The sequence below is a fragment of the Aspergillus glaucus genome, assembly GCF_001890805.1.
Source record: "Aspergillus glaucus CBS 516.65 unplaced genomic scaffold ASPGLscaffold_31, whole genome shotgun sequence".
Classification (NCBI taxonomy): Eukaryota; Fungi; Ascomycota; class Eurotiomycetes; order Eurotiales; family Aspergillaceae; genus Aspergillus; species Aspergillus glaucus.
In genome coordinates this window covers 30971-53395 of record NW_019170483.1, presented here as the reverse complement: position 1 = coordinate 53395, position 22425 = coordinate 30971, and the positions used below count along the sequence as shown (strand labels likewise).

The following is a 22425-nucleotide window of genomic DNA, read 5'->3' as shown; positions in this document are numbered from 1 at the left end:
CCGTAGCTACCAGTGTCCTTTCCGTAGCTACCAGTGTCCTTTCCGTAGCTACCAGTGTCTTTGCCGTAGCTGCTAGCGTCTTTTCCGTAGTTTCCGCCTTGGTTCTCTGTTATAGTCAGCTCTGACACATTGTGAAATGTTGAAGAAATCACATACTCAGGTCATGGCCCTTGTTACCAAGGTTGGAGGAGTCGTAGGAGCTAGCGTTGTTGTTGGAAGATCCACTGTGGTACGCTATGCAGTGTCAGCAGATCAGGCACTAACCCAAAAGGGAATTCGGATGAAATCCTCACCATCGTTGGAGCCCTGTTTAGCCGAGTCGTACTGGCCACTGCTTCCCTTGGAAGAGCCGTGACCAGTGACGGCATCCTTGACCTTGTGCACGATGTTGTCCATGATAAATATCGAAAGTAAACAATAGAAGAGATATGGTCTTTCAATGATAAAAGCTTTGTTGATTGAAATAATCTGATAGTCTGCATTGAATTCCGAGTACCAATTGGGTTTATATAACCCAACCTCGTATTCCCCATGTTCATCTCAACGCGCAACCCTCCAGAATCGATCCCGGTTCGATGACTTTCATGACGCCATATGCGGGGGATGTAACAAGATCTAAGGGAACGCAGCACTCGACTGACGTTGGGATGGCATAATGCTTGGGTGTGTATGGTTGTAGAGAGTGGGCATGGTGTCGAATCAACGTCATCGTTCCAGATAATCGCGCCAAGATATATACTTTCCTCAGGCAACTACACTAGCCACAGCGAGCCACACTAAGTGCACTGCCATCCGGCCCCGCTCGGGATAGACTCGAGGCGTCATCAATGCATTTTAACTCAATCTCGTTACACTCAGTCTCCTTATCATACCTCGTTTTCATCTTTTCGTGCTTACCATATCAAATCGCGCTTTTACAGAGTACTCCGATAGTTATATGCCGTTGTGGCTAAACGGCTCAATAACGGCAGTGGACCCGATGATGGCATGATCTACGGGGAGACGGGCGGTAATTGTATTACTTCTTCACGGCTTTGTCTGGGGAGGTATGGTTAGAGTGCAATGAGTTTAGTATGGTGCTCGTTAGATAATGCTACTCTATATACTAGAGATATACAATTCTATATAGGAAAGACTAGCAATATCCAGAGTGCAGCCATACTAGTATGAATTAGTACTAGATCACATGAGCGTTACAGGACAATACAGCCATTACATACAGCAGCTAGGCAGAGTCATTTGCCCGCCTCCATTCCTCTCCTCCATTTCTCCATCTTTTTTCTTCTTCCCTTTTTTCTCACTCCTCTCCTGTCAGCTCTTCTGCTTCTCTCCTCATCGCTGGATATTATTGGCCGTGTCTTTTTTTGGATTACCTTCGCTCTTTCCATTTTCTGTTTCTGTTCTTCGATTTTTCTCCTTTCCGAACTGCCCGCCCTTGCCCGCGCTCTGCCCTGCGCAGTTAACAACCTCCATGACTCTCCCATTATCTTGCTCTCCAACGACCGTTTGATTGGTCTTAAAAAAGAGAAGATATAACACGCTGAATAACGCGCCGGCTATAATACCATCTTCTTCATCGTATCCTGCCTTAACTGTTTCGTGTGCGCGTGTGGTACAGGGACCTTGGGTATCTGGGCAAATATGCGACCGCCTCGCTTGATATTTCTCCTTTTCTGTCTCATCTTCTTGCCCATATTTTATACGTTCATTTCCGCTCTTTTTTCTTCGCCTCGTGTGACCAACCCTAGTGCGCTCGCTGGTCGATCGTCGGGGTTGCACGCTTTCTTCTCGTTCAATCTCCCCTCTTCGCTTTTTCCTCCGTCCGCTATCATCAGTCTTACCGATGACAACTCGACCTTCTTCCTGGCCAGACCTGCAGCGTTTGGCCCTTCGCTCCCGAAGGTGAGTCTCAGTGGCCAACTGTGGGTTGGCAGTGGGTTCGGGCAGGGAGGCTTAGTAGCCGGGGTGGAGGGGGAACTAGGATGCTCCGATATTCCTGGATGGGGAGAGGGTGAAAGCCAATACAAGCATGGCAAGCCCACTTTGAGCGGAGAGAAACCGTACGGAAACTCAGGCTCGGGTCCCGGAAGTGGCGCCAGTCTTCCCCAAAACCGCCGGCTGTCAGATTCCAAACAAGAGTACGACTCGCAGGAGACTGGAGATGACGACGTTTCCCCCCCGCCAACGAACGATGGAACAGACGACCACCTTCACCACCCTCTTCGCGAGTCCAGCATGGTGGATGTTGGTACCGAAAGGTCCATGGAATCATCTCGATCCACAACACATGCAGATGTCCAGTCCTTGCAGGAAAGTGCGGAAATCGCAGGAAAAGTTGTCTTGCTGAGCAGGGGTGGTTGCGGTTTCTTGGAAAAGGTAAAGTGGGCTCAACGACGGGGAGGTGTTGCTGTGATTGTTGGAGATGATACCAGGGGTGGCAGCCTGGTTACAATGTATGCGCGTGGTGACACATCCAATGTGACCATTCCTGCCCTGTTCACTTCTCATACGACTGCCCACCTTTTGTCCTCCCTCATTCCTCCGCAGTACGCGAACCAAGCCAACCGGGCAAAGGAATCGAAGGCTTCCCGCACCAGGCCCTCCACCCACAGCACTTCGAGTACGCAAGTTGCAGATTCCATGACGACCCCATCTTCCTATCCGACTCCATCGTCGATTGGCCCCTCTGCGGCTGCGCCATCTACTGTTTCACAGAAGCCCAAATCCGGGCTTTTCCACGGCATTCTATCTTTGGTTGGCCTGGGCAGTAGCAAGGGTCATTCAACCGAGGACAGTCGGCGTCCACCTAGCAGTGGAAACATTGACTGGGTTGTGATGGATTCTTGGGACCAGCTGGATCCATCTGATGACTACGGTGGAAATGAGCGGACCAAATCGAAGGATTGGGGCTCTTCAAACTACGCTGATGGTGATGGGTTTGTAATTGGAGTCCATGACTGGCGTGATCCAGACCAAGCGCCTGCAAGGCATCTCCTTGATCCAAGCACGGCCGCCGGGAAAGAGACGACAAGAACCAAGGCATCAGCAACTACTTCCACTGGTCTTAACGGTGGCCGTGCGACTCCTGGAAGTGGAGAGTACTTTAGTTCCGAGAAAAATGGTCATAGCAAGGACTGGAGTGCTGAAAGATCCGGCTATCGGAGCGATGCAGCGGATGCTAAACCTGGGTCAGGGGCACCCACCAAGGGATGGTTTTCGCGCCATTTTGGCCAGACAGGTGCCAGTGAGGGCGACTCGGATTCATCTCTCAACCGACATGATCTCTTTTCTCGCAGCAGGGATTCCCACGGTGCGAATTCAGAAGACCACGAGGGTCTGTGGGTCACTTTAACGCCAACGAGCATGTCGACAAGCCCGTTTTTCGATACCCTCCTTGTTCTAGTTGTCAGTCCGTTGCTTACTCTATCGGTCGTTTACGCGCTGCTGTTGATTCGATCCCGCATTCGACGGCGACGTTGGCGAGCCCCCAAGTCCATCGTGGATCGTCTTCCCGTTAGAACGTACCACACAATCTCAACGCCGCCCTCTGTCTCAAGCTCACCTCGGCCATCGAGTCGCAATATCGATTCAGCGGCCGCTCCGCTACTGTCGCCCGAACTCCGTTCTGAAAGTCCACCTCCTAGGCCGCGGTCTGGACCGGAAAAGCCACGTTCGAGTCCTTCCCGTCTATGGCGGCGTAAGTACACGGGACGGCAGGTGGAATGCGTTGTTTGTCTTGAAGAGTATATAGATGGACAAAGCAGAGTAATGAGTCTTCCTTGCGGGCATGAATTCCATGCTGAGTGCATGTAAGTCGCCTGTTGAGTATAACTTGTCTATGAACTTTACTAACAACCTTTTTAGCACACCATGGCTCACAACACGTCGGCGGACCTGTCCAATTTGTAAAGGCGATGTTGTCCGGTCGATGTCTCAGTCTAATGCCAGCGACGAGTCTCATGAACTTGACGATGCTGACCATGCAGAGGCACAGTCTGCGTCCGCCCCAGTGGTCATCTCGAATGCCAGCGAAGATGAGATGTCCGACACTGAGCGTCGTGTGGGCAACGAGACAGGTCTTCTGCGAGAACACTCGTCTGCTCCAGCCTCGGGATGGCGGAACTTTGCATCTCTAAGCTTGTCCGCCCTCAATGGTGATCCAGCCTGGCACCGGGCTCGACCTGACCGAAACCGATAAAAATTATTTCACTCATTGCACCACTTTCGTTACTCCTCCCTTTTTCCTTTTCTTTAATTCCTCCTTTCCTTTCACTTTTTCTTTTTGTAACGTACTACATTAGCGTTTGGTTTGATATTTTGTGTGCGGCGTTAGATGGTATATCCGGAGTATGGGCGAAGTCCCAAGACAATTATGAAGCGCGGCTGGAAATACCGCGAATTTGTCCACAAAAATGCTAAGGTCTCCATCGTGCAGTCAAGAGTATTTCGTAGTTCGTGTAAATGGAAAACGGATTACCGTGTGGTAATACCCATGGGTATGTATTTGTATCGAGACTACAAATCGGGCATTGATATGCAGTGTGGCCCGGAATGACGTGGCTCCACACCGAGCTTATCTCAACCTGTGCCGATTCGAGTCTCTTTTCGTGCTCCCAAGAGATCCTGGGCCAGGGCCTGACCACATCCCGCCCATGATGGACACCATCAAATCCGTCCTCGTCGACGAGACTGTGAGTCTCTTTACGTCTGCAGGCGATGTAGCCCGCTCAGGAGCCTACATCTACCCCCTCAAGGTACCAACAACCCGCCTCCCCACCGCAGAACGCAGTCACTCATAGAAAATGATACAGGGAATCTTCCACCTCTCCAACACAAAGCCCCTCTGGCGCCCTCCCCTCTCCAAAGCCTACCCAACCGCAACCCTCGGCCTGGGAGTAACCTCCGCCATGTTCTTCTTCACCTACATCCCGCAAGTCGCCATAATGAGCATCACCAGCGGACCCCTGCTCGCACCCATCACAACCGCCTTCCTGGTTCTAACCGAATCCTCCACGATCACAAACTACCTCGCGCGAGCATTCATCCTCAAGGACGCACTAATGGACACCTTCGACGGAACACTGGTGAGCGAGGGTTACGAGAAAATAGTCGCCAACGGCCGCCACCTCCACGCAACCGGCGACGCAGTCTCTCGTCTGGGCGATGTGATTGATCCCGAACACGTTGAGAAAAAAGAGCGCGAGAAAATTACCATGGCGAGTCTGATTAAAGCGTGTGCGTATCTGCCGTTGAATTTCATTCCGGTTGTCGGGACGGTGCTGTATGTGTTTGTGCATGGGAAGAAGATGGGGCCAGAGCTGCATGAGAGGTATTTTCGGTTGAAGGGATGGGATGCGAGGAAGGTTAGGGAGTGGGTGGACAGGCATCGAGGGGCTTATACGGGGTGAGTTTTCTTTTCCTTTCTGGTGGAGTATATATAAGGGTTAGTGCTAACGGGTGTAGACTTGGTATGGCGGCTTTCGTGCTGGAGATGATACCCTTTGCTTCGATTGCGTGCTCGTTTACGAATACTGTGGGTGCGGCGTTGTGGGCGGCGGATATTGAGAAGGCGATTCGGTGATTTTCTTTCTGGGGGGAGGGGGCTATTGTCGGGCTGAGGTGGGGTGTATGAGCTATGTGGTATGATTAACGATTCATGTGGACGATTTGACTGTGCTTGTTCTTCTAATTTACTGCGGAGGAATATAATAGAGTTCAACCGGCCTACCTTTACGAGTTCATAAGGTTAGGGCTATACATTGACTTAAACTAGGTAAATAAGAGAGGGCGCTAATTAAACTTCCCGAAATCAAAATTTGCTGTGTACTCAATAATCCACATCTATACCTGGTCATCTGCAACAAAACCACCAACCCACTCCCCGTCTGGCTGTTTATTCCAGCTCACAGCTCTGAACTTGGGCGCACAGAGGATGCTCATGCTAAAGCTGTCCAACTGCGGCAAGTTCTCGGATAAATATGCCATGTCAGACGCCGTAGGGAATATTTTATGGAATGCAGAGAGGGAGGATTCCTGGTCGTCGTCAGCATGATGTGTCAAAAGCTGACAGTAGGAAAGAGCTGATAATAGGAAAGGGAACTGACCTCAGTAAAATCTTCCGGAACGCCTACGAGCTCCACTGTTTCCAAAGCCGGACTAGCAGATCGTATTGTGTTCAGGATAGACTTTTTGGCGTGCTCGTCTGTCCCTACAATGACGCTGGCATTCAACACAGCCAGCTGTGTTTGGTGGCCGAGAATTCTAGAAAGTTCATCCAACGTCAGACTGTAGAGAGTAGAGTCGAGCATCTTTAGAGCTTGCGGGCCTGGGATCGGTGGGTCCTCGGTTTCGCCCTCAGGGGTTTCCAGAATAGGTGTAAGTTTCTCGACAAGCAGTGCTGTCCCTGGATGCGTCGAGGGGAAGGGGGCAATTCCCTGCGGTTTCTGCCCAGGGATAGGGTTTCCATCCGCGTCCACGTCTGAGGGATCATGCGGAAGCCCATTAGAGAACCCACTCGCGGCCTGATCCGGCGGCGGCGGCGACAACCTCAGTGACACAGCAATCAACGACGGCACCAACATCAACGGAATCTCATCACCATGAACACGCGATAAAAAGTCCGGATCCGAGTGTCCACGATACGTATACGATACTTCAAGCAGAAGCATCGCCGAAGCCGCATCGCCATCCAGATACAAATCCTCCAGCGTCTCACCAACACCAGCATAAAAGCCTTTTCTGCAGAAAGTGTCGAGGAGATGGAGCTCTCGTAGTCCGCCGCCGTTATCTCCTTTGCCTACTAGGGCGTTGAAGATAAATTCCCCTGCATCTTTGCGTGAGGCATCGCTGATGCCATCAATGAGGTGGGAGTATAGTGTTAGTGCTTTGAGGCTTGGGAGGGACTGGGCTAGGTTTGTTAGGAATGAGGCTGGGTAGCCCAGGGAGAAGAGCTCTAGGGTAAGCGATTCGATTCCCTTGGGGATGGATTTCGAGATCGCATCTGAAGACACAGTCGTCGCGAGGAGATCTGAGTACTCCGAGGGTTTGATATCAGACGTCAAAGTCAGTTCTTTCAGATGCGCCGCTTCAGGAGGAAAATCTGGTAACTGGAATGTCCGTAGAGGGATCTGCGCGGCGTCGGGGAGGGGCCGCTTCAGCGGTTTTGGCGTCTGGAGCGGATCAACGCCTTGTCTGGGGTCGATTTCGGTCATCTTGTCACTCAATTAGAGGATAGAACTATGGTAGAATGTTTGTCGCTGTCAGCACGGGCAGCGATTCAGTGGGTATATATATACATCGTGTCACGGGATGTGCGGGGAAGCTCCCATGATTAAACGGACGAAGCGGAGAGGCTGGAAGGAGTTTCGGTCTTGTTTTCCATAAGCACAGAGATGGGATTGGGCAGTGCAGCGGTTATATTTGCATTGTGAGAGGGGGAAGGGGGGAATAGTGAATCACATGACTTTATAGTAGAGCATTCACTGGGTTTCCTGATATGGTAGTCTGAGCAGGAGGACAACAACGCGTTGGTTGGTTGGTTTTCTTTGTTGTCGCGACCTCACCTCACTCGCTGCTCCCTATTAATTGCTCCATCGATGATCATGGAGTGACACACAATGGAGTGAACGTTTTTATCTCATTTTTCCTTTTCTGTTTTCTCTATTGAGCACACTTTAGTTGAAAGCCGCAGCGAATATGGAGCGCCTTGGCAACGAGCGCCTCAAGGCCGAAATTTCTCGCATCTGGGATAACGTCAAAGCATCAGAAGCTCGCGAAGTATCCGTCTCTTCAACCGAATCCCCAGCTCAGCGGGACGGCTCCAGCAGTAAAGGAGCACCAGGTAGGCGCGAACACGACATGACCGTCGCAAAGAAAACCATTTCCCGCAGATGGGGCGAGCTAAATGCGTCCAAATTGTGGCCCTATGTGACTAGTTATAGTATGGCTCGAGAAATGCGCACTGCCGCAAACACGGGGATCTCGTTTGAGAAAGCTATTCAGGCACTAAACCGGGTCGTTCTTGATCGACTGGTTAAGCCACACCCTGGATCTCGTCTTACGATGGCGTTGTCGAAGGCTGATTTTGTTGCTGTTGCCAAGGACTCTGAGAGGCAGGAGGTTACTGCTGAGGAAGCGCAGCAACAGGGATATGTTTTTGATAGTAATGGTTTCCTTTTTACCCTGCCACTTTCTAATGTCAAAAATGATGGAACGGATGGAACTGTGACGGCTACTCCAGTTGAATCGACCGAGCGAGCCCTCCCAGTCCTCTCCAAGGAGCTTGGAACCCAAGTGACCACTCCTGAGACGCGTGTTAAATCTGAAGTCCACGATGGAGGGATGAACGCATTGACACCAATCGCCGGTCACAAACGACGCTTTAGCAGTACTTTCGGGCCAACTCCATACTTTATTGGGTATGTCAAGCAAATTAATCTTGAAAGCCTCAAAATGCCCGCTTCTAATTCAAGATACAATCTAGGAACCCCCAGCCCACTCCGGAAACTCCCCACAACCAAGAACTGTACAGCCACGGTATTAAGAGTGAATGTTCTGGAGAAAGCTATGTGCAGGAGTACTCCACCGACGGCGGGGCTCACGGAGCGATCAGAGGGGATTTCAGTCAAGATTACGACGAAGATGCTCAAGATTTGGAAATGCATATGAATATTCTTTCGCGGATGGTCGCTCAGAGCGTGGACTGGAGAGGTGTGGTTATACGTTGCCAGCTTCGACTTGTCTTTGGGAACGATATAGCCATGCGGAATTCCTTTATCAGCGCTTGGGAGGAAAGAGCACGGGAAGTGTCAAGGTCGATGTTACGTGAGTTGTTTACCGGAAGTAGAGATAATATGGACATGCTTTAAGATATATTACCAGGAGGCGTTAAAATCAGTGTACGAGTACAGCATTGTATTGTTTCCAAGCAGTTTTTAAACTACAGTCATTCTTTGGCCATCCACGATCAAGTCTAATCCCTTACTTCGACAAGGGTTCAACGTAGACGTGTTGATTATATCAATTCCTAGCATATGAACCGTGTCTGAGTAGTTTGCGCCTGCTGTAGCTGGACTAGGAAGGTTCAACCAACAAGGAAGTAGCTCTCGAGCTGGGGTACTTCCTAAAAATTCACTTACTCAAAAATATTAGGGCTGCTCCTTCTTTCGCCACTATCTTTTGAACATAATCTCGCTTCCGAGGAGATTATATATATTTCTTCTTCCCAACCTTCCCTTCTCCTTTCTACCTTATCCCCTCTTCTCACTGACGCCCTTTTATCAAAATCATTTTCTGCTCATCAAAGAGAAACCGACGCTTGAGACATTTCGAAACAATTCATCGAGTGAAATCCAACGGCCTTCATAGCCACCATGTCTGACCAGCCAAACTCCTCAGCCCCAGGCCCTTCAACCGGTCGTCCGCTCCTCTTCGATGACGCCAACGTCCACAACTTGAATGCCTCCCTCCTGTACATCAACAGCCTCCCAGTCGAACAACGCTATGACAGATACCTCCAGATCCTGAACGACCTCTTGTCCAGCAGTAAACGCAACGATGCTGAGACTGCTCGCGCCCGCGATCGTGCCCAGGAATCGCAGTCTCGCGAGCCATCCGTCTACCCCAAACGACCAGAAGCTCCCGTGGAGGTCCCCAGCAATGCACCTCAACGTGCACTTGATTATGAAAATAAGATGACTGCTGCACAGCAAGCTATCATTCGTGTATGGGGAGAGTCAAACACGGCTAAACTGTGGTGCTACGCCACGAACCTCAATATCGCGCGTGGAATTTGTCGTCTTGTGAACACTGGGCTTTCGTTTGAAAGCGCGGTCCGAGCCCTTAATCGGGTTGTGTTTGAACGTCTTACCGCCAAGCCCCATCGAGGAAGGCAGACAAAAACGCCAGCCGCGGTTGATTTCTATAATGCTGCGAAAAGTCCAGATCGAGAAGAAGTTACCACTGAGGAGGCACGGGAACATCGATTTGTCTTTGGTAGCAACGGTATCATCATCCCAGCTATTTTCGCCTCTTCCCTACCACCCGCAGCCGGTGAGGAAGCCCAAGTTCTAGAATCGACCGAAGGACCAGATGTCAATGACAACACCATCGAAGGTAAGGGAAATGGTGAATCTGCGGTGGGCACTCCCGCGCCATCTGAACCAACAGGACAAACCGGCGCAACCGTCGACACTCCGATGCCTACGCTTGAGTCAGAGATTCGAGCAACCCCTAATATGCCAGTTGGGGCAGATGAGAATGAACTTCCGAGTTCCCCGACGCTAGTCGCTGGATACAAGAGGGACATCTGCAGCGCCTTCGGCCCGGAGTCACATGCTAGTGAGTACAACAAAAAGCCTACTATTCACCGGTTTGAACAGGCAAATATTGAAGACCAGCAAATACCCGTTGTCGATTCTGCAACCCCATCTCAAAACTACCAGTTCGTTCTAGAGACTTTCCACGATCAACAAGACAGCAGTGAGACCCAAAACACCTCCATTGTTGGATATACTAGTGAATCTGCTGATGAGGAACCTGACAGAGAGAACGAAGTAAAATCACACCAAGAGGACGACGAAAATGATGCGGGTTTGAATGCGCAAGTCGACGAGGTCTCGCACACGGTTCTCTCGCGCACGATTTCTCAGTGTGTTGAATGGGAATGTCCCGTCGTGAACGGTCAGCTTCATCTTGTCTTTGGCAATGACAGAGCCATGCGGCATGAGTTTATCAGAAGGTGGGAGAATAGAGCCGAGGAAGCTGCCAAGTCGATTCTTCGTGAGTTCTTTGCCCTCCGTACCGATTGAACTGACTCTTTTACTTCTTTCTTCTTGGTTTATTCTTTATTTATTTCTGGTTTATTGGTAGTCTACTCTGTACATCTGTTTCTCCCGAGCAAACCAATCGTTATCCTCCAACCATCAAGGGTGGTCATTGACCCTAGTCCTCCACGTCTAGCAATTTCCCACATCCTTTTCAAGAAGCGTGAATTAAGCAGTGTAGCAGTTGATAAGAACTCAGCAGAACTTTTATTGTTGCTTTTAAGCTGTACAAGCTTGCCAGCGACCTTGGATGTGACGGTACAGGCTCGCTCTTTGTGGGTCCTTTCTGTAGCCTGACAACTAGAATAACTTCATGATGCACTTCATGTAGCAGATGTATCGCGTCAGTAAAACGCTGTACCAGGAAGCCAAAACTAAATCGGCGCTTAAAGGCATCGTCTTTGAAAACGCAGCAAGTTGTAACTTGTTCGGGTGAGTTTGGCCAAGATAACTTCTTTGGATTACCTCACCTGCCAGATTCATGCATCCGTTTGTTATGCTCGACAAATCCATGGCCTGCATAGTGGACCATGAGCAAAGAGCAACCATTCAAACCAAGGGGTTATTGACGGGCAGCAGGATATGGCTTGGCCTTCCCACTTGGGCAAAGAAAATACTTTATTCCATGTGCCTCGATCCTCAATTGCCTATCTCTTGCCCATGCATCTCATCTGACGACAGTTTGGGTTAAATGGTACTCCATTCTGCTACTGCGCGGATCTGTAAAAGCCAGGATACACCCGTAATCGAAAAGTTTTCTGGTAAGCACAGCTGGTGCATTTCTGCTGTTATGTCAACTGTTATCTGACTGTGTCCCTTTGGGGTCTCAGTTGGATGCTTGGTGCGACCGCTAGTTGTGACTGGTTAACGGACCGTGATGCTTCTGGAGCAAGGTTGATCAAATGCCTTGAAGCTCCGTGGTCTCAATCCAGTGTTCGGGAAAACACGCAGTCTTCCTTTAGGCCCAAGGCTCTGTAATGTTTAAATTGGACTGACATGACCGATTTCAAGTCGGCAAATCTTTGCCCCAATTCGAAGACAAAGTCTGTACTCAATGTACCGTTTATTGTGTGATGGTTGTGGAACTTTGACTAAAATGTCTCGGTGCCAGAATCCTAGCATCAAGATGCTTTACCTAAGTAGCGAGATAAAGATGTCGCCGGCGACGGTAGGGTCAAGGACATTGTTGTTTTGCCTGCAGGGGTTACTGTAAGGGTTAGTAAACTGACAGCCATACCTTTTCGCAAACGGTCCCGGTCGTTACGGAACGTACAACGAGCGCTATTCCGTTGACGACACAACCGACGCACGGCTCTTTTACAGGCGATGTGTTTCCTAGATAACCCACCACGCACAACGCAATCGGTTCGTCTGTGTGGAAGAAGTTGTGTCGTTGAATACGGCTAGTATTCCATCTTTCCTCTTTATAGGGGGTTTTCGGCCCAGCGCGAGTCCGCCATGGCAGCAATCCAGAAGATATCACGCCTAGAGACACAACAACTTTTAGGATCTTGTGGTCGATATTCGTTTGTTGCTATTGCTGTTAGAAGCGCTCGAACTACTACAGCATGGCTATAGACGCTGACCTTGTGAAGAAGTCGGGGAGGATGCGTTTCCTACAATTATGAGCTGGAGTCCTGTCACCACTCGATGAACGGGGTGAGTGCTCCTGATTATATGTAGTCAGCGTCGGAACATGCAATAACGGTCATTTTTTATGCCCGTTGCTGCCATCCGCTCCGTGGCCAACACATTTGCGGAATTTGCAAGCATGTCACTTTTAGTTTGAAAGAGGATATCATGGTCTAAATTGTACAAAAGGATTTAAATTGAACATGGTTTAGGTAACGCCAAATATAAAAATCAAGATCAAGTCCAAAACAGACGGATTCCCTCAAAGCGGCTCATGAGGTCTCGAGCGGAACGGAACCAGTTGACGCGGAGGAAGGCATTGCGATTACCAGGTCATTGTCGTTATTTTCGTTTTGCAGAACTTGTCAGACCACCGGGTTGATATGTGGATGAAACTGCGTTTACATAATAACACAAGTACCGTCCTTGAGACCTGTCATATGTATTAGCATCTGTTCAGAGTGGTTGGGATGTGTTATAAGAAACCTTACCCTTGAGAGCGTCAGGGATATCAGCGGGAGCCATTTTGATGGTAGTGATGCGGGTGGAATCTTGAGAATGTAATAGTGGTTTGAGGGGAGTAGATGATTTTGGTTGGTAAGAAGGAGGATTGAGGGGAATTGAGGAGGTTTTTATGTCTTCGTCGGAGGTCTCATAGTGCAGCCAGAGGAAGAGAAATTTGCCATTTTTGAAGAGTGAGAATATATTGGAGGACAATACTAAGAGTAGATAGCGAGGAAGAATTCATTGTTGGTTTGACAGGGGTTAGGGTATTGTATTCAACTAGACCTACTTAGGACTAGCTTTTAACCAAACAGTTATCTTCAACCGGATTTGTATCGGAAATCTTCTTTGTTCGGTATACTTGTACTACACAAAGTTAGGGCATTCATTCAAAGAAAGCGGCCCGCACTCACAATGTCAAGCAGAACGTATTGTTCCGAACTAACTGAATGTGACCATCTGGGACTGTTTACTTCCAAAGTATCAACATACATGTCATAGTTTCAAGTCTAATAATTCATAATAGCTTATCACACTCTTCAGAAAGATCTAAGGTTAGGATGTGGTCTTTCCCAGCTAGTTCTGGAGCAACATACACTGTCCAGTGGCACTGCATGTCCAGTTGAAGGGGGCTTGGTAGTGAATCAAATGGAACACAAGGTGGCGCACACTAGCCCCAAACCGGGTTGATGGACGAAAAGATGAATGAAATTATCTTATCTTTGGCGAATTTGTGCTACACGATCATATGCCCTCACCTTGATTGCATCGAAGAAATGTTTCTCGCAGACTCGCAATCCTCTGTCAAGCAGGCAAACGTCTCATTAATTGACAGTGTACCACTTGATGAGCGCCTGAAAACAGTTGCCGACCAAGATCGAGCCTCGCCGCACATGTTTCACCGAAAGACAACATCAATGCCCTAGAATTGGCGTCTAGGAGAAAAGGAATCAACCAGGAGACGACTAAGACCAAATTAACTCCGTGGCGACGACAAACCCCTCAATGCCCATCATCATTCCACTAAGGACGCATTGGCCGTTTACGCATTCTAGTTCACGTGGAGCAAGATGATACTCGAAAACAGACTAATTACTGAAGCTCTTCCAGTCAAAGCTTCACAAATAGCCTGAACTTCGCTTCAGACCCTGGGCTGGTCATCGTACGAGATGATTTGGAATTTTCTATTGAATAGAACTCATAAGAATATGGATAAGCACATAGGTACCGCGCATAGATAGCAGATGAGCTATAATACATCACAACAGATAATCAGATAGTCTACAAATGCAGACTCAGACAAATAATAACAATACCTCCCAGAACACACGACCCCCTGTATGCATGTGCATCGCGACCATGAAACACCAGTACTCCAAAGCAAGAACAAAAACAGCAAGCCCGGATTACTCCGCAGTCGACTCCTCTGGAATATGCGTAACCTCTACCGACTTCATATCAGGCACACACGTCCAGCTACAACCCAACCTCTTGAACGGCAACGGCCGTAGTTTCTCGCCCGATGCGCGCGGCCCCTTGAGTCCGTTCTCGTACGTGCTGCAATCCCACCACTCGATCCATTCAGTTCGCGGGAGTACAAAGTTTCGGTGACAGATAGAGCAGCACCGGCCACCTGCAGCTCTGACCTCCCTACCGTACCGGAGTAACCGGAGCATCAGCTCTGGGAGATCTGCGATGTCGGAGTCGGGGGTAAGATCGAAGAAGTTAGATTTGTTGAGGGAGACGAGAGACACTTCGCGGAGGGATGGGACATTGGATTTGAGTTCGTTGGAGGGTGCTGTGTTTATTTGTGCTTCTGGTATGGGGTAGCCATCTGTGTTGAAGCGGCGGGTGGGACCCGTGGCGATGTGGATGGGGGCCCATGCCTCATCGGGTACCGGTGATTCATACTCTTGTAAACGTAGAGATTCGTTTAATGATACTGGTGTTGTATTATTAGGGTAATTCCAGTGAGCGATTTCCGCTTCGTCAATCTGCAATAGAGGATTTGGACGGACAATCAGATGCTTCAAATCGCCCTTCCTAATTAACCACAGGAACTCCCAGGGGAGGTATTGCAACCGATTGACTGAGAGGTTGACATCTTGCAGCGACGTCAGTCTGCGAATTGCCGGTGGGATGTCGGTCAGCTTGTTATTTCGCAAACTGAGAACCTTCAGCGAGGTCAGGTCAAAGAGCTCGCTCGAGAGTTTGAACAGAGAGTTCCCGGCCAGGAAGAGTCGGAGGAATGGCTCTAGTGAAGAGTAGACGTCCTCAGTGACCGGGGGTTCTCGTATGGCAGGCAATTTTGTGAGGTGTTGTAGGGGCCCTAGTAGATTAGAAGGGATTTCCCTAATGTTGCCAATGCTATTAAATGTTAGCCTTCATTATTTTCGTTCTTCGTCATGGGGATGTTGTACTCACCTTAGGTCAACACTATCCTGGCCCTTCTCCAGACAGTCATTTACAATCGCTCTAGCCAACTGATGCTCTTGCGACTCGACCACTCTCCTAAACGCCACGCGAGGCTGGGCTACCATTTGCGGCTGCGGTCTCGATATCGGGCCCCGATCCGTCCCCAGAACGGACTGCGGACCTGGAGCTGCAAACCCAAAAGGCACAGCATCTTCCTCTTTGCTGGACACTCTCGGGTTCGAATTCCGCAAGTCCTTGAAGAAATCTTCGGAGATAGGCGCATCCTCCGACGGTAAAAGTGATTCCGCGAACGACTCATCACTCCCCATCCACACACCACTGTCTACAAACCGCTTATCCTTGAAATCCTTTCGTTTCCGCTTCGGATCCAGCACCGTTTCACCCCACCACGTACCGCGGTATCGCCTCTTCCTCCCTGTATTTCCATGAGCAGGCGCATGGTAATTCTCCAGGCCGGAGGCTGGGATATCATCACTGGAGAAAAGGGCAGGGTCGCTGGACGGTTGGCTAGAGCGGTCGTCGAAGCGCGACGGGCGGTGCGACTTTCTCCTCCGGGGTGGCGGGGGGAGGGGGATTTCGTTCTCCATGATTTGTATTTGTATTTCCGCAGTATGCGATGAGGTAAGGAGTGTTATGGATACAAGGCGCCAGTCGCGTGGGTAGTTTCGGAGTGGCACGCGTTGGGTGGGGTTGGTGATAGGAGAAAGAGAGCACAGGATCAGCTCCAATGAATGTAATTTCTCCAGAAAGATAGACTGTCCATTAAGGGACGAAAAGGAGGTGAATTGTGGTTCTTATCAGACTAGAGACGCTCTCGGAGCGCGTGGTGTCCGAACTATCGCCAATCGTCTGATGATCGCGACGATGAGGTCAACTGTTTACCCGAAGCGGGCCAACGCGTGTGTGGAGCCAATCAACGTCGCGAGTGATTGATAAGAGATGCGTCTACTGAAGGTCTATACAGAAGCATAACACAAGCAATTGTTATGAACAGGATTTATAGAAGAACAAATGAGATTTTCGTCGAAAAGAACAGTGGCGCATAGATATTCGAGAAATCATCAAAGGGGTATGTATATTTAAAACACAATCCGAGAAACCCAACTCTTGCAAGAGCTGACCCGAAATAACAGAAACGATTAGGAAAAAGAGAACACAATCCAGTCACTGGCGATGCGCCAAGACGTCTCTTTTATGATCGGTGTATGATGAATGGCCCAGCGTCGCAACGGAGTCGTCATAGCCGTTGAAGTCGACCATCTCAGAATTGCACCGTCGCATTGTCACCATATTGAGCCCAAAGCAAGCGCAAATGATCCCACAACAAGACCCAATGATATATCAACATTCCTGGCGCTGGCCGCCTCGCTGGCCTCATCGGTCGCATGGGCTGTCGCAGCAGTTGCTATCAAATTAACCGGACTCCCAGAATTCGTGGCCGTCATTGTGCGCAGACTCGAGGAAGATGCGCTGCTAGAAGCGCTAGACGAGCTAGAGGTGGTGGACGTGACGGATGTGCTCGACGTGCTTGCGATTGAAGTCGAAGTGGAAGGCGAAGAGGTCGAATCGGTTGTGGATGTGGCTTGGTTCGCATAAATCACCGTTATTGTGGTTGTCGCCGTTGGTGAAGGTACCTCAGTCTCTGCGACAGCGAGCGACGTCGCAGAGAGGAGGAAGAGCGATACAATCGCATTGGCTTTCATTGCTTTCGTCTCTGGAGATACCACATGCGAGACCTTCAGCAAAGTACACACCAGATGAAGACGAGCAGGGAAAAATCAAGATGCGAGACCCAGGAGTGTTTGTCCAACCCAGGGGAGTCCCAATCTAGGGTGCGACACTGACGGTTTCACCACGACATTTCAGGAGGACGGTAGTTTGCATAATTTCCAGACTAGTCTGGGAGAGGTAGCAAATAAGACTGGGCTAATATAATTATATTAAAAGCCATATTGAAGACCCTCGTTGCGATTCGTCGTCCACATAAGAAAGAATAAAAGGTGCCATAACAGCTAGAGTGGAGGGTGACAAATATAACGAGCGATCTATGAGAAGAAAACAAAAAACTATGCAGGCGCATAGAAAATTTCGAAACGAACTAGTGGAGAACTGAATTATCATACAGCCGTTCTTCTTGAGGATCCAGACCAAGGTAGGTCGCAGAGGCCAGAAGAATGCAGAAGTGTAGTGATACACTGTCAATTCTAGATTGCATAACAGCCCAATCAATAATTTGTTTTGACCATTGCACCACGATCTCGTGGCATGCATCAGTGCGTCTTGCAGGGGTGGTAGTGATGGTGGCTGTCGATTCGCCTTGCTTCTTATTCTAGATCAATGATAGATTTCTGCAGAGCTAAATGGCCAGTGCACGGCATTTAATCTCCGCTGATGCAGGCCATCCCCGGTCTTCGATAGTCAAGGGAGAAGGGGGGTATTTTCTTAGAAGCATAGGTGTCCTGCAGGAGTTGTAATGCAGGCCCTGTCGCACTAGCTGACTTCTCAAGCCTCAATTGCTGTCACGTAGCAGTCATAAATACGGAATGGCGTAGAAATCTCAAACAAACATCAACCTGGTTGTAACGCCGAAATGGTATACTGTCGCTGGTTCAAACGTCTCTTTGCCACCAGTTCAAGCTCCTATATGTACATAGTGCGGAGATCCTCCCTTGTTCCTCCACAGCCACTCGTGCGGCCTTGGCTGCCCTCATATCATAACCACCGAAATCTCGAATATAAATGGTATTGTACATGTTTTGTGTAGTTGGTCGTATCACATATCCCTAAACGGCTGTATAGCTCGTTTATTGGCGCACGGGGCGGAAAGCGCTCTGTCTGGGGAGCATCATCGGGGGGCCACGAGCGCGGAGCCAGGCATCGTTGTGAGGGCCATCGGTACGGATGACGCTACCGATGGACATGAAGAGACTGTTCATGGTGGGATAACTGTTAGCAGTGTCCCTTTTCCCAGTATTCTCATACAATGACCGTGCAAGTCATAGAAAAACATACCCGAAAGTCGCTCCAGATCCAAGCATGAACTTGCCCAGGGTCCGCATAACACCGTTAGGGCCGGCACCATACTGGAAAATCGTCACGGTTCCTATGATTCCATGAGTATTGGGGCCATCATATAGCGAGCCATGTATGGCAACTAACCGATAATGAAACCCATGATACCACCGACAGCTAGTAGGTGGGTTAGTGAGAAATCAACAAAAAAATGGATTCCAATGTCGACATACTTGAACCCATCATGGCACCCATCTTCACTGTAAGGAGGTTAGCGTATCTATGCGCGAAATCTTGCAATCTCATCCAGAGAGATGTCAATGGAAGTCTGCAAGACTCACTCTTGTCAAAGGTGGAGGGGCCAGCTTGAGGGGGACCTGCGACGACGGGCATCTTGGCGGAAGGAAAAAGCAGGAGATTGGAGTGATCGATATATAGTTCAAGGATCAATAAGATCAAGCGCAATGAGAATAGCGACGAGCTTCAATCAACGACAGACCAAGTGCAAAGCTCCGACGGAATGACGGATTTAGACTCCATCCGAGGCCCCGCCCATTTCACGTGATCACGACTGGAGCCGTTGGCCTTAGCTAAGCGCACGTGCCCCTTCTCACGTGAGTAAAGGCCTGAGGCGATAGGGAGCCTGGGAGCTGATCCTCCTCCCGCCTGCCGCCAGCGGCCAGCCCGGGGGATTATTTTTTTTTTGTTTTTGACTCATGCTGGCTCTGTGATTCCTTCCTGCCTTCTACTGGTTGGTGAGTTTGTTGGCCAGACGGTTGTTTCCCGTCTTGTGCTTTTGCTCTTTCCTTCCCTTTACCGGTCCTGTTCCAAGCGGTCGCACCTGGGGTTGGGGGCCAACAACGAACCTCACCCTCACGTCTCTCCTTGGTTGGAAAAGCGCCTGTACAGTACAACACCACCCACCCATCACGTCGGCAGCATCTTATTGTATATGCTCTTATCTTGGACTTAATTGCGCGGAGTTGTGTCTATCGGTAAGTTGTCCCTGGTTCTGGCTGTTCAACTTGCGAGACGAACAATCGCTAAAACCTGACTCCTATCACAGGTGGCCGGATTCAAGGGTTATCGCGCGCAACGAACCGCACCGTATACATCACTACGCAATTCATTTTACGGACGGCATCAATTCCCAAAAGACGATTAGACACGACTTCAGCGATTCGCATATCCGAGACACTCCATTTGCCGATCCCGTTTAGTACTCGCGCCTATATGATAGGACGGGTTCACACAAGTATATCAGCACTGTTCAACTAAACAATACCCGGTATCCATCTCCATGACTGCTGTGGCATCGCCGCCTAGTGTGCAATCGGGGCCTCGCTTGGGATGGTACAGCTCTGGTAACGGAGGACAAGGAGCCCTGTCTTCGATGGACACAGATGAGGTATCACGGGTTTTTATGCCACGGAAAAGCATTCAGAGATCAAACTCTTCTTCGTCGTTGAACTCCAATTCATCCACCTCGACCGTGGCGACCAGCTCGCAGAATTCTGATTCGGGACAGAACTCCAACATTGAATGGTCCTCGAAGAAAAAGTCATCGAGAAATATCTGGCCTAGCACCAAGTCCGAACCGGTTTCAGGAATAACAAACGCACGATCGCAAGTGGTCCCGGCATTTTCAGCCGGTTCTACAGCCTCTTCTACCATGTCCGCAATCCATCAACCGTCCTCCATCGTTCCATCGCAACACATGCCCCAGACTCCCCAGCAAAATGGCGCCCGCGCGAATGGGCAGCCTTCTGGAGACCCGCCTGTCATACTGTCGCTCTTGCCGCTCAACGGCACGTTCGATAAAAAACAGATCCACGTGCCCTTCTTCCCAGATATGCTGAAGATCGGGCGGCAGACGAACGCCAAGACGGTCCCCACTGCGATGAACGGTTTCTTCGACTCCAAAGTTCTCTCCAGGTCGCATGCGGAAATCTGGGCAGACAAGAATGGTAAAATATGGATTCGAGATGTGAAATCATCCAATGGTACATTTGTCAATGGCAATCGGCTGTCTCAGGAAAACCGCGAGTCGGATCCTCACGAGATCCGCGAGAATGATACTTTGGAGCTGGGGATTGACATTGTCAGCGAGGATCAGAAGACCGTTGTTCACCACAAGGTTTCCGCCAAAGTTGAACATGCGGGTATCCTAACCAGCATCCCGAACATCCTGGACCTCACATTGGGGGATCTGGATCCTGCCTCGGGTAATGGAATGCTTCCATCTCCTCTAAGTCAGCCGCTTTCCCATTTCCGGGGCCGTTCTGGAAGTGCTATGAGCAACCGGAGCACACAAAGTTCCGCTAGCACTCAGCTTAATGCCCTACAGCAACAACGACAGATGAATTATTGGAATTCTCCAGTATCCATCGAACAAGTTGTCAAAAGACTTACGGTATGATGACCTACCCGTACTGGGACGGACTATATACTAATATGCTGAATAGAGCGAAATGAAACAAGCGAAACAACAAGCTCAGGACCTCCGTCAAACTGACGCTTTCCTGGGGACACTCATGAAACCAGGTCAATCAGAGAAAGAAAAGGTCAAGCACTCAGAAAGCCATCACCCTCGCCAGGTGAATGGACGGCCCAAGATGCCACGCGTCGATTCCTTCTCGAGGTTCTCTGACCCTCCTGCACCACCTCCTCAGCAACCACTGCCTGAAAAGCCGGACGCTTTGCCGCGCAATGGTCCCGACGCAATCTCACCTCTCAAACGTTCTGAAACAGAAAAAGCTAAGCTTGGAGCTGGCAACTCGCCGGTGACCCGAGACTCCAGCCAAATTCTCTCGCTCATTGAAGCTTTGACTTCGACGAGAAGGGAGCTGGACTCGCAAGGTGCTCGCGTGAAGGAGTTGGAGACCCTTTTACTTCATGAAAGGGCCGCTCGTGAGTCAGCGGAAGAAAGAGCAAAGAAGATGGAAACGCATACCGCGGCAGGGGGTGATGATTCGGATAGCACGGCTACGATTGAACCCTATCATGGTGACGATCAAAATATCACGAATGGGCTACCGGTGGTGCTTGAAAAGTCTCTCGATAAAGAGAATGGTTCTGCGTTTGATGATGAGGCGAAGGCACCAGAAGATGATCAAGCCAAGCAATTACAGCGCCGCTTAGAGGAAGTGATGAGCGAGATGGAAGAAATGCGGAGCCAGGTCGTGACACTCAAGGACCGTGCACATAAGGCCGAGAGTGAAACCGCAGAAACACGCAATTCGCTGGCGGAGATGATTGAAACATTGCGGCGAGAACGTGCAGAGAATGCCGACAGGGCAACCACAAAGCCCGAGTCTCTCTTGCCAGAGCCGACAGAATTTGCTCCCGGGGTTAAGGAGTCACCGGCAACCTCCAAGGTTAAGGAACTTGAAACCTTTAAATCGCCGAAGACCAAAGAAACGCAAGACGGCAGCGCTCCATTCGCTTCACAGCAGCAGAAACAAGTTGCTTTGGAGCAGTCTAGCCCGTATGCGTCGATGCTTGGTGTTGTACTATTAGGGGTAGGCATTATGGCCTATCTGAACGGGTGGCAAAGGATGGACAAATGACTGTTCATTGCGCTACCGTCCGTCAATGTTGGAGGTCAGTTGTTATATTCGTTATGGATAGGTTTTTTTTTTTTTTTTTTCATTCTACATAAGGTTGCAGCTCGTTCATTTTCTGCACTGTGTCATTGTTTCATTTCTTTATGTACTCTGGTTGGAAGCTTTGATTCTCCCGTTTCTTTTTTCTTTTTCTTTTTTGGCATTACCTGCATTACTATTACCTGACCTTCCCTCTACATCTTCTCTTTGTCCTTGGTTACTGTCACCACCCAGCCGACACCAGCTTGTTTCCAGTTACGACTTCCTGGCAGCAACGACCTCTCTCTTACTTTTCTATGTTAATGTTCTTCTTCTGACAGGCAAGGTCGTGTAGGCTGATCCGCCTTTGTGTATTAGTTTACTAGAAGCATCACTTTATTTGAAAATTTTTACGTCACGAATGAACAGTTTTA

At 49.6% G+C, this 22425-nt stretch overlaps 10 protein-coding genes across 10 annotated transcripts in view; 5 read left to right on the top strand and 5 right to left on the bottom strand.

Annotated features, from left to right (window-relative positions):
- Positions 1 to 570, bottom strand: part of dprA (putative cell surface protein) — a 1982-nt gene extending 1412 nt beyond the window's left edge. Inside the window, exons 1-3 of the mRNA XM_022539477.1 lie at positions 294 to 570; positions 157 to 234; positions 1 to 106 (exon numbers count right to left, since the gene is read on the bottom strand). Of these exons, the coding sequence (XP_022396086.1) occupies positions 1 to 106; positions 157 to 234; positions 294 to 396 (287 nt within the window). The 5' untranslated portion in view covers positions 397 to 570. The remainder of the gene's footprint in view (positions 107 to 156; positions 235 to 293) is intronic.
- A 744-nt stretch (positions 571 to 1314) lies between these two features.
- Positions 1315 to 4434, top strand: ASPGLDRAFT_52650 (PA and RING finger domain protein). Its single transcript, XM_022547807.1, has 2 exons — positions 1315 to 3809; positions 3865 to 4434. Exons 1-2 carry the CDS (start codon positions 1642 to 1644, stop codon positions 4196 to 4198), a joined length of 2502 nt encoding a protein of 833 aa, XP_022396085.1. The 5' UTR covers positions 1315 to 1641; the 3' UTR covers positions 4199 to 4434.
- A 181-nt stretch (positions 4435 to 4615) lies between these two features.
- On the top strand, positions 4616 to 5640 carry ASPGLDRAFT_52649 (EI24 domain-containing protein). Its single transcript, XM_022547806.1, has 3 exons — positions 4616 to 4754; positions 4812 to 5404; positions 5464 to 5640. Exons 1-3 carry the CDS (start codon positions 4653 to 4655, stop codon positions 5579 to 5581), a joined length of 813 nt encoding a protein of 270 aa, XP_022396084.1. The 5' UTR covers positions 4616 to 4652; the 3' UTR covers positions 5582 to 5640.
- A 201-nt stretch (positions 5641 to 5841) lies between these two features.
- ASPGLDRAFT_70113 (uncharacterized protein) lies at positions 5842 to 7211 on the bottom strand (the record flags this gene model as incomplete). Its single annotated transcript, XM_022549443.1, has 2 exons — positions 5842 to 6033; positions 6105 to 7211. The coding sequence occupies 2 exons, from the start codon at positions 7209 to 7211 to the stop codon at positions 5842 to 5844; spliced, it is 1299 nt and encodes a 432-aa protein (XP_022396083.1).
- Positions 7212 to 7348: 137 nt separating this feature from the next.
- On the top strand, positions 7349 to 8958 carry ASPGLDRAFT_1047524 (uncharacterized protein). The gene is made up of 3 exons (XM_022539476.1): positions 7349 to 8417; positions 8472 to 8823; positions 8881 to 8958. Exons 1-2 carry the CDS (start codon positions 7696 to 7698, stop codon positions 8665 to 8667), a joined length of 918 nt encoding a protein of 305 aa, XP_022396082.1. The 5' UTR covers positions 7349 to 7695; the 3' UTR covers positions 8668 to 8823; positions 8881 to 8958.
- A 413-nt stretch (positions 8959 to 9371) lies between these two features.
- Positions 9372 to 11259, top strand: ASPGLDRAFT_29839 (uncharacterized protein; the record flags this gene model as incomplete). The annotated part of the gene is made up of 3 exons (XM_022543891.1): positions 9372 to 10779; positions 10870 to 11081; positions 11158 to 11259. The coding sequence occupies 3 exons, from the start codon at positions 9372 to 9374 to the stop codon at positions 11257 to 11259; spliced, it is 1722 nt and encodes a 573-aa protein (XP_022396081.1).
- Positions 11260 to 14365: 3106 nt separating this feature from the next.
- Positions 14366 to 15982, bottom strand: ASPGLDRAFT_39897 (leucine-rich repeat domain-containing protein; the record flags this gene model as incomplete). Its single annotated transcript, XM_022545141.1, has 2 exons — positions 14366 to 15326; positions 15384 to 15982. 2 exons carry the CDS (start codon positions 15980 to 15982, stop codon positions 14366 to 14368), a joined length of 1560 nt encoding a protein of 519 aa, XP_022396080.1.
- Positions 15983 to 16330: 348 nt separating this feature from the next.
- ASPGLDRAFT_1046326 (uncharacterized protein) lies at positions 16331 to 17214 on the bottom strand. The gene has a single exon (XM_022539475.1). The coding sequence runs from the start codon at positions 17096 to 17098 to the stop codon at positions 16679 to 16681; it is 420 nt and encodes a 139-aa protein (XP_022396079.1). The 5' UTR covers positions 17099 to 17214; the 3' UTR covers positions 16331 to 16678.
- A 985-nt stretch (positions 17215 to 18199) lies between these two features.
- ASPGLDRAFT_136984 (MGR2/ROMO1 family protein) lies at positions 18200 to 18800 on the bottom strand (the record flags this gene model as incomplete). Its single annotated transcript, XM_022541489.1, has 5 exons — positions 18200 to 18323; positions 18408 to 18498; positions 18555 to 18584; positions 18641 to 18667; positions 18749 to 18800. The coding sequence occupies 5 exons, from the start codon at positions 18798 to 18800 to the stop codon at positions 18200 to 18202; spliced, it is 324 nt and encodes a 107-aa protein (XP_022396078.1).
- Positions 18801 to 19707: 907 nt separating this feature from the next.
- Positions 19708 to 21976, top strand: ASPGLDRAFT_29835 (putative cytoplasm to vacuole targeting Vps64; the record flags this gene model as incomplete). The annotated part of the gene is made up of 2 exons (XM_022543890.1): positions 19708 to 20820; positions 20873 to 21976. 2 exons carry the CDS (start codon positions 19708 to 19710, stop codon positions 21974 to 21976), a joined length of 2217 nt encoding a protein of 738 aa, XP_022396077.1.
- Between the last annotated feature and the right edge of the window lie 449 nt (positions 21977 to 22425).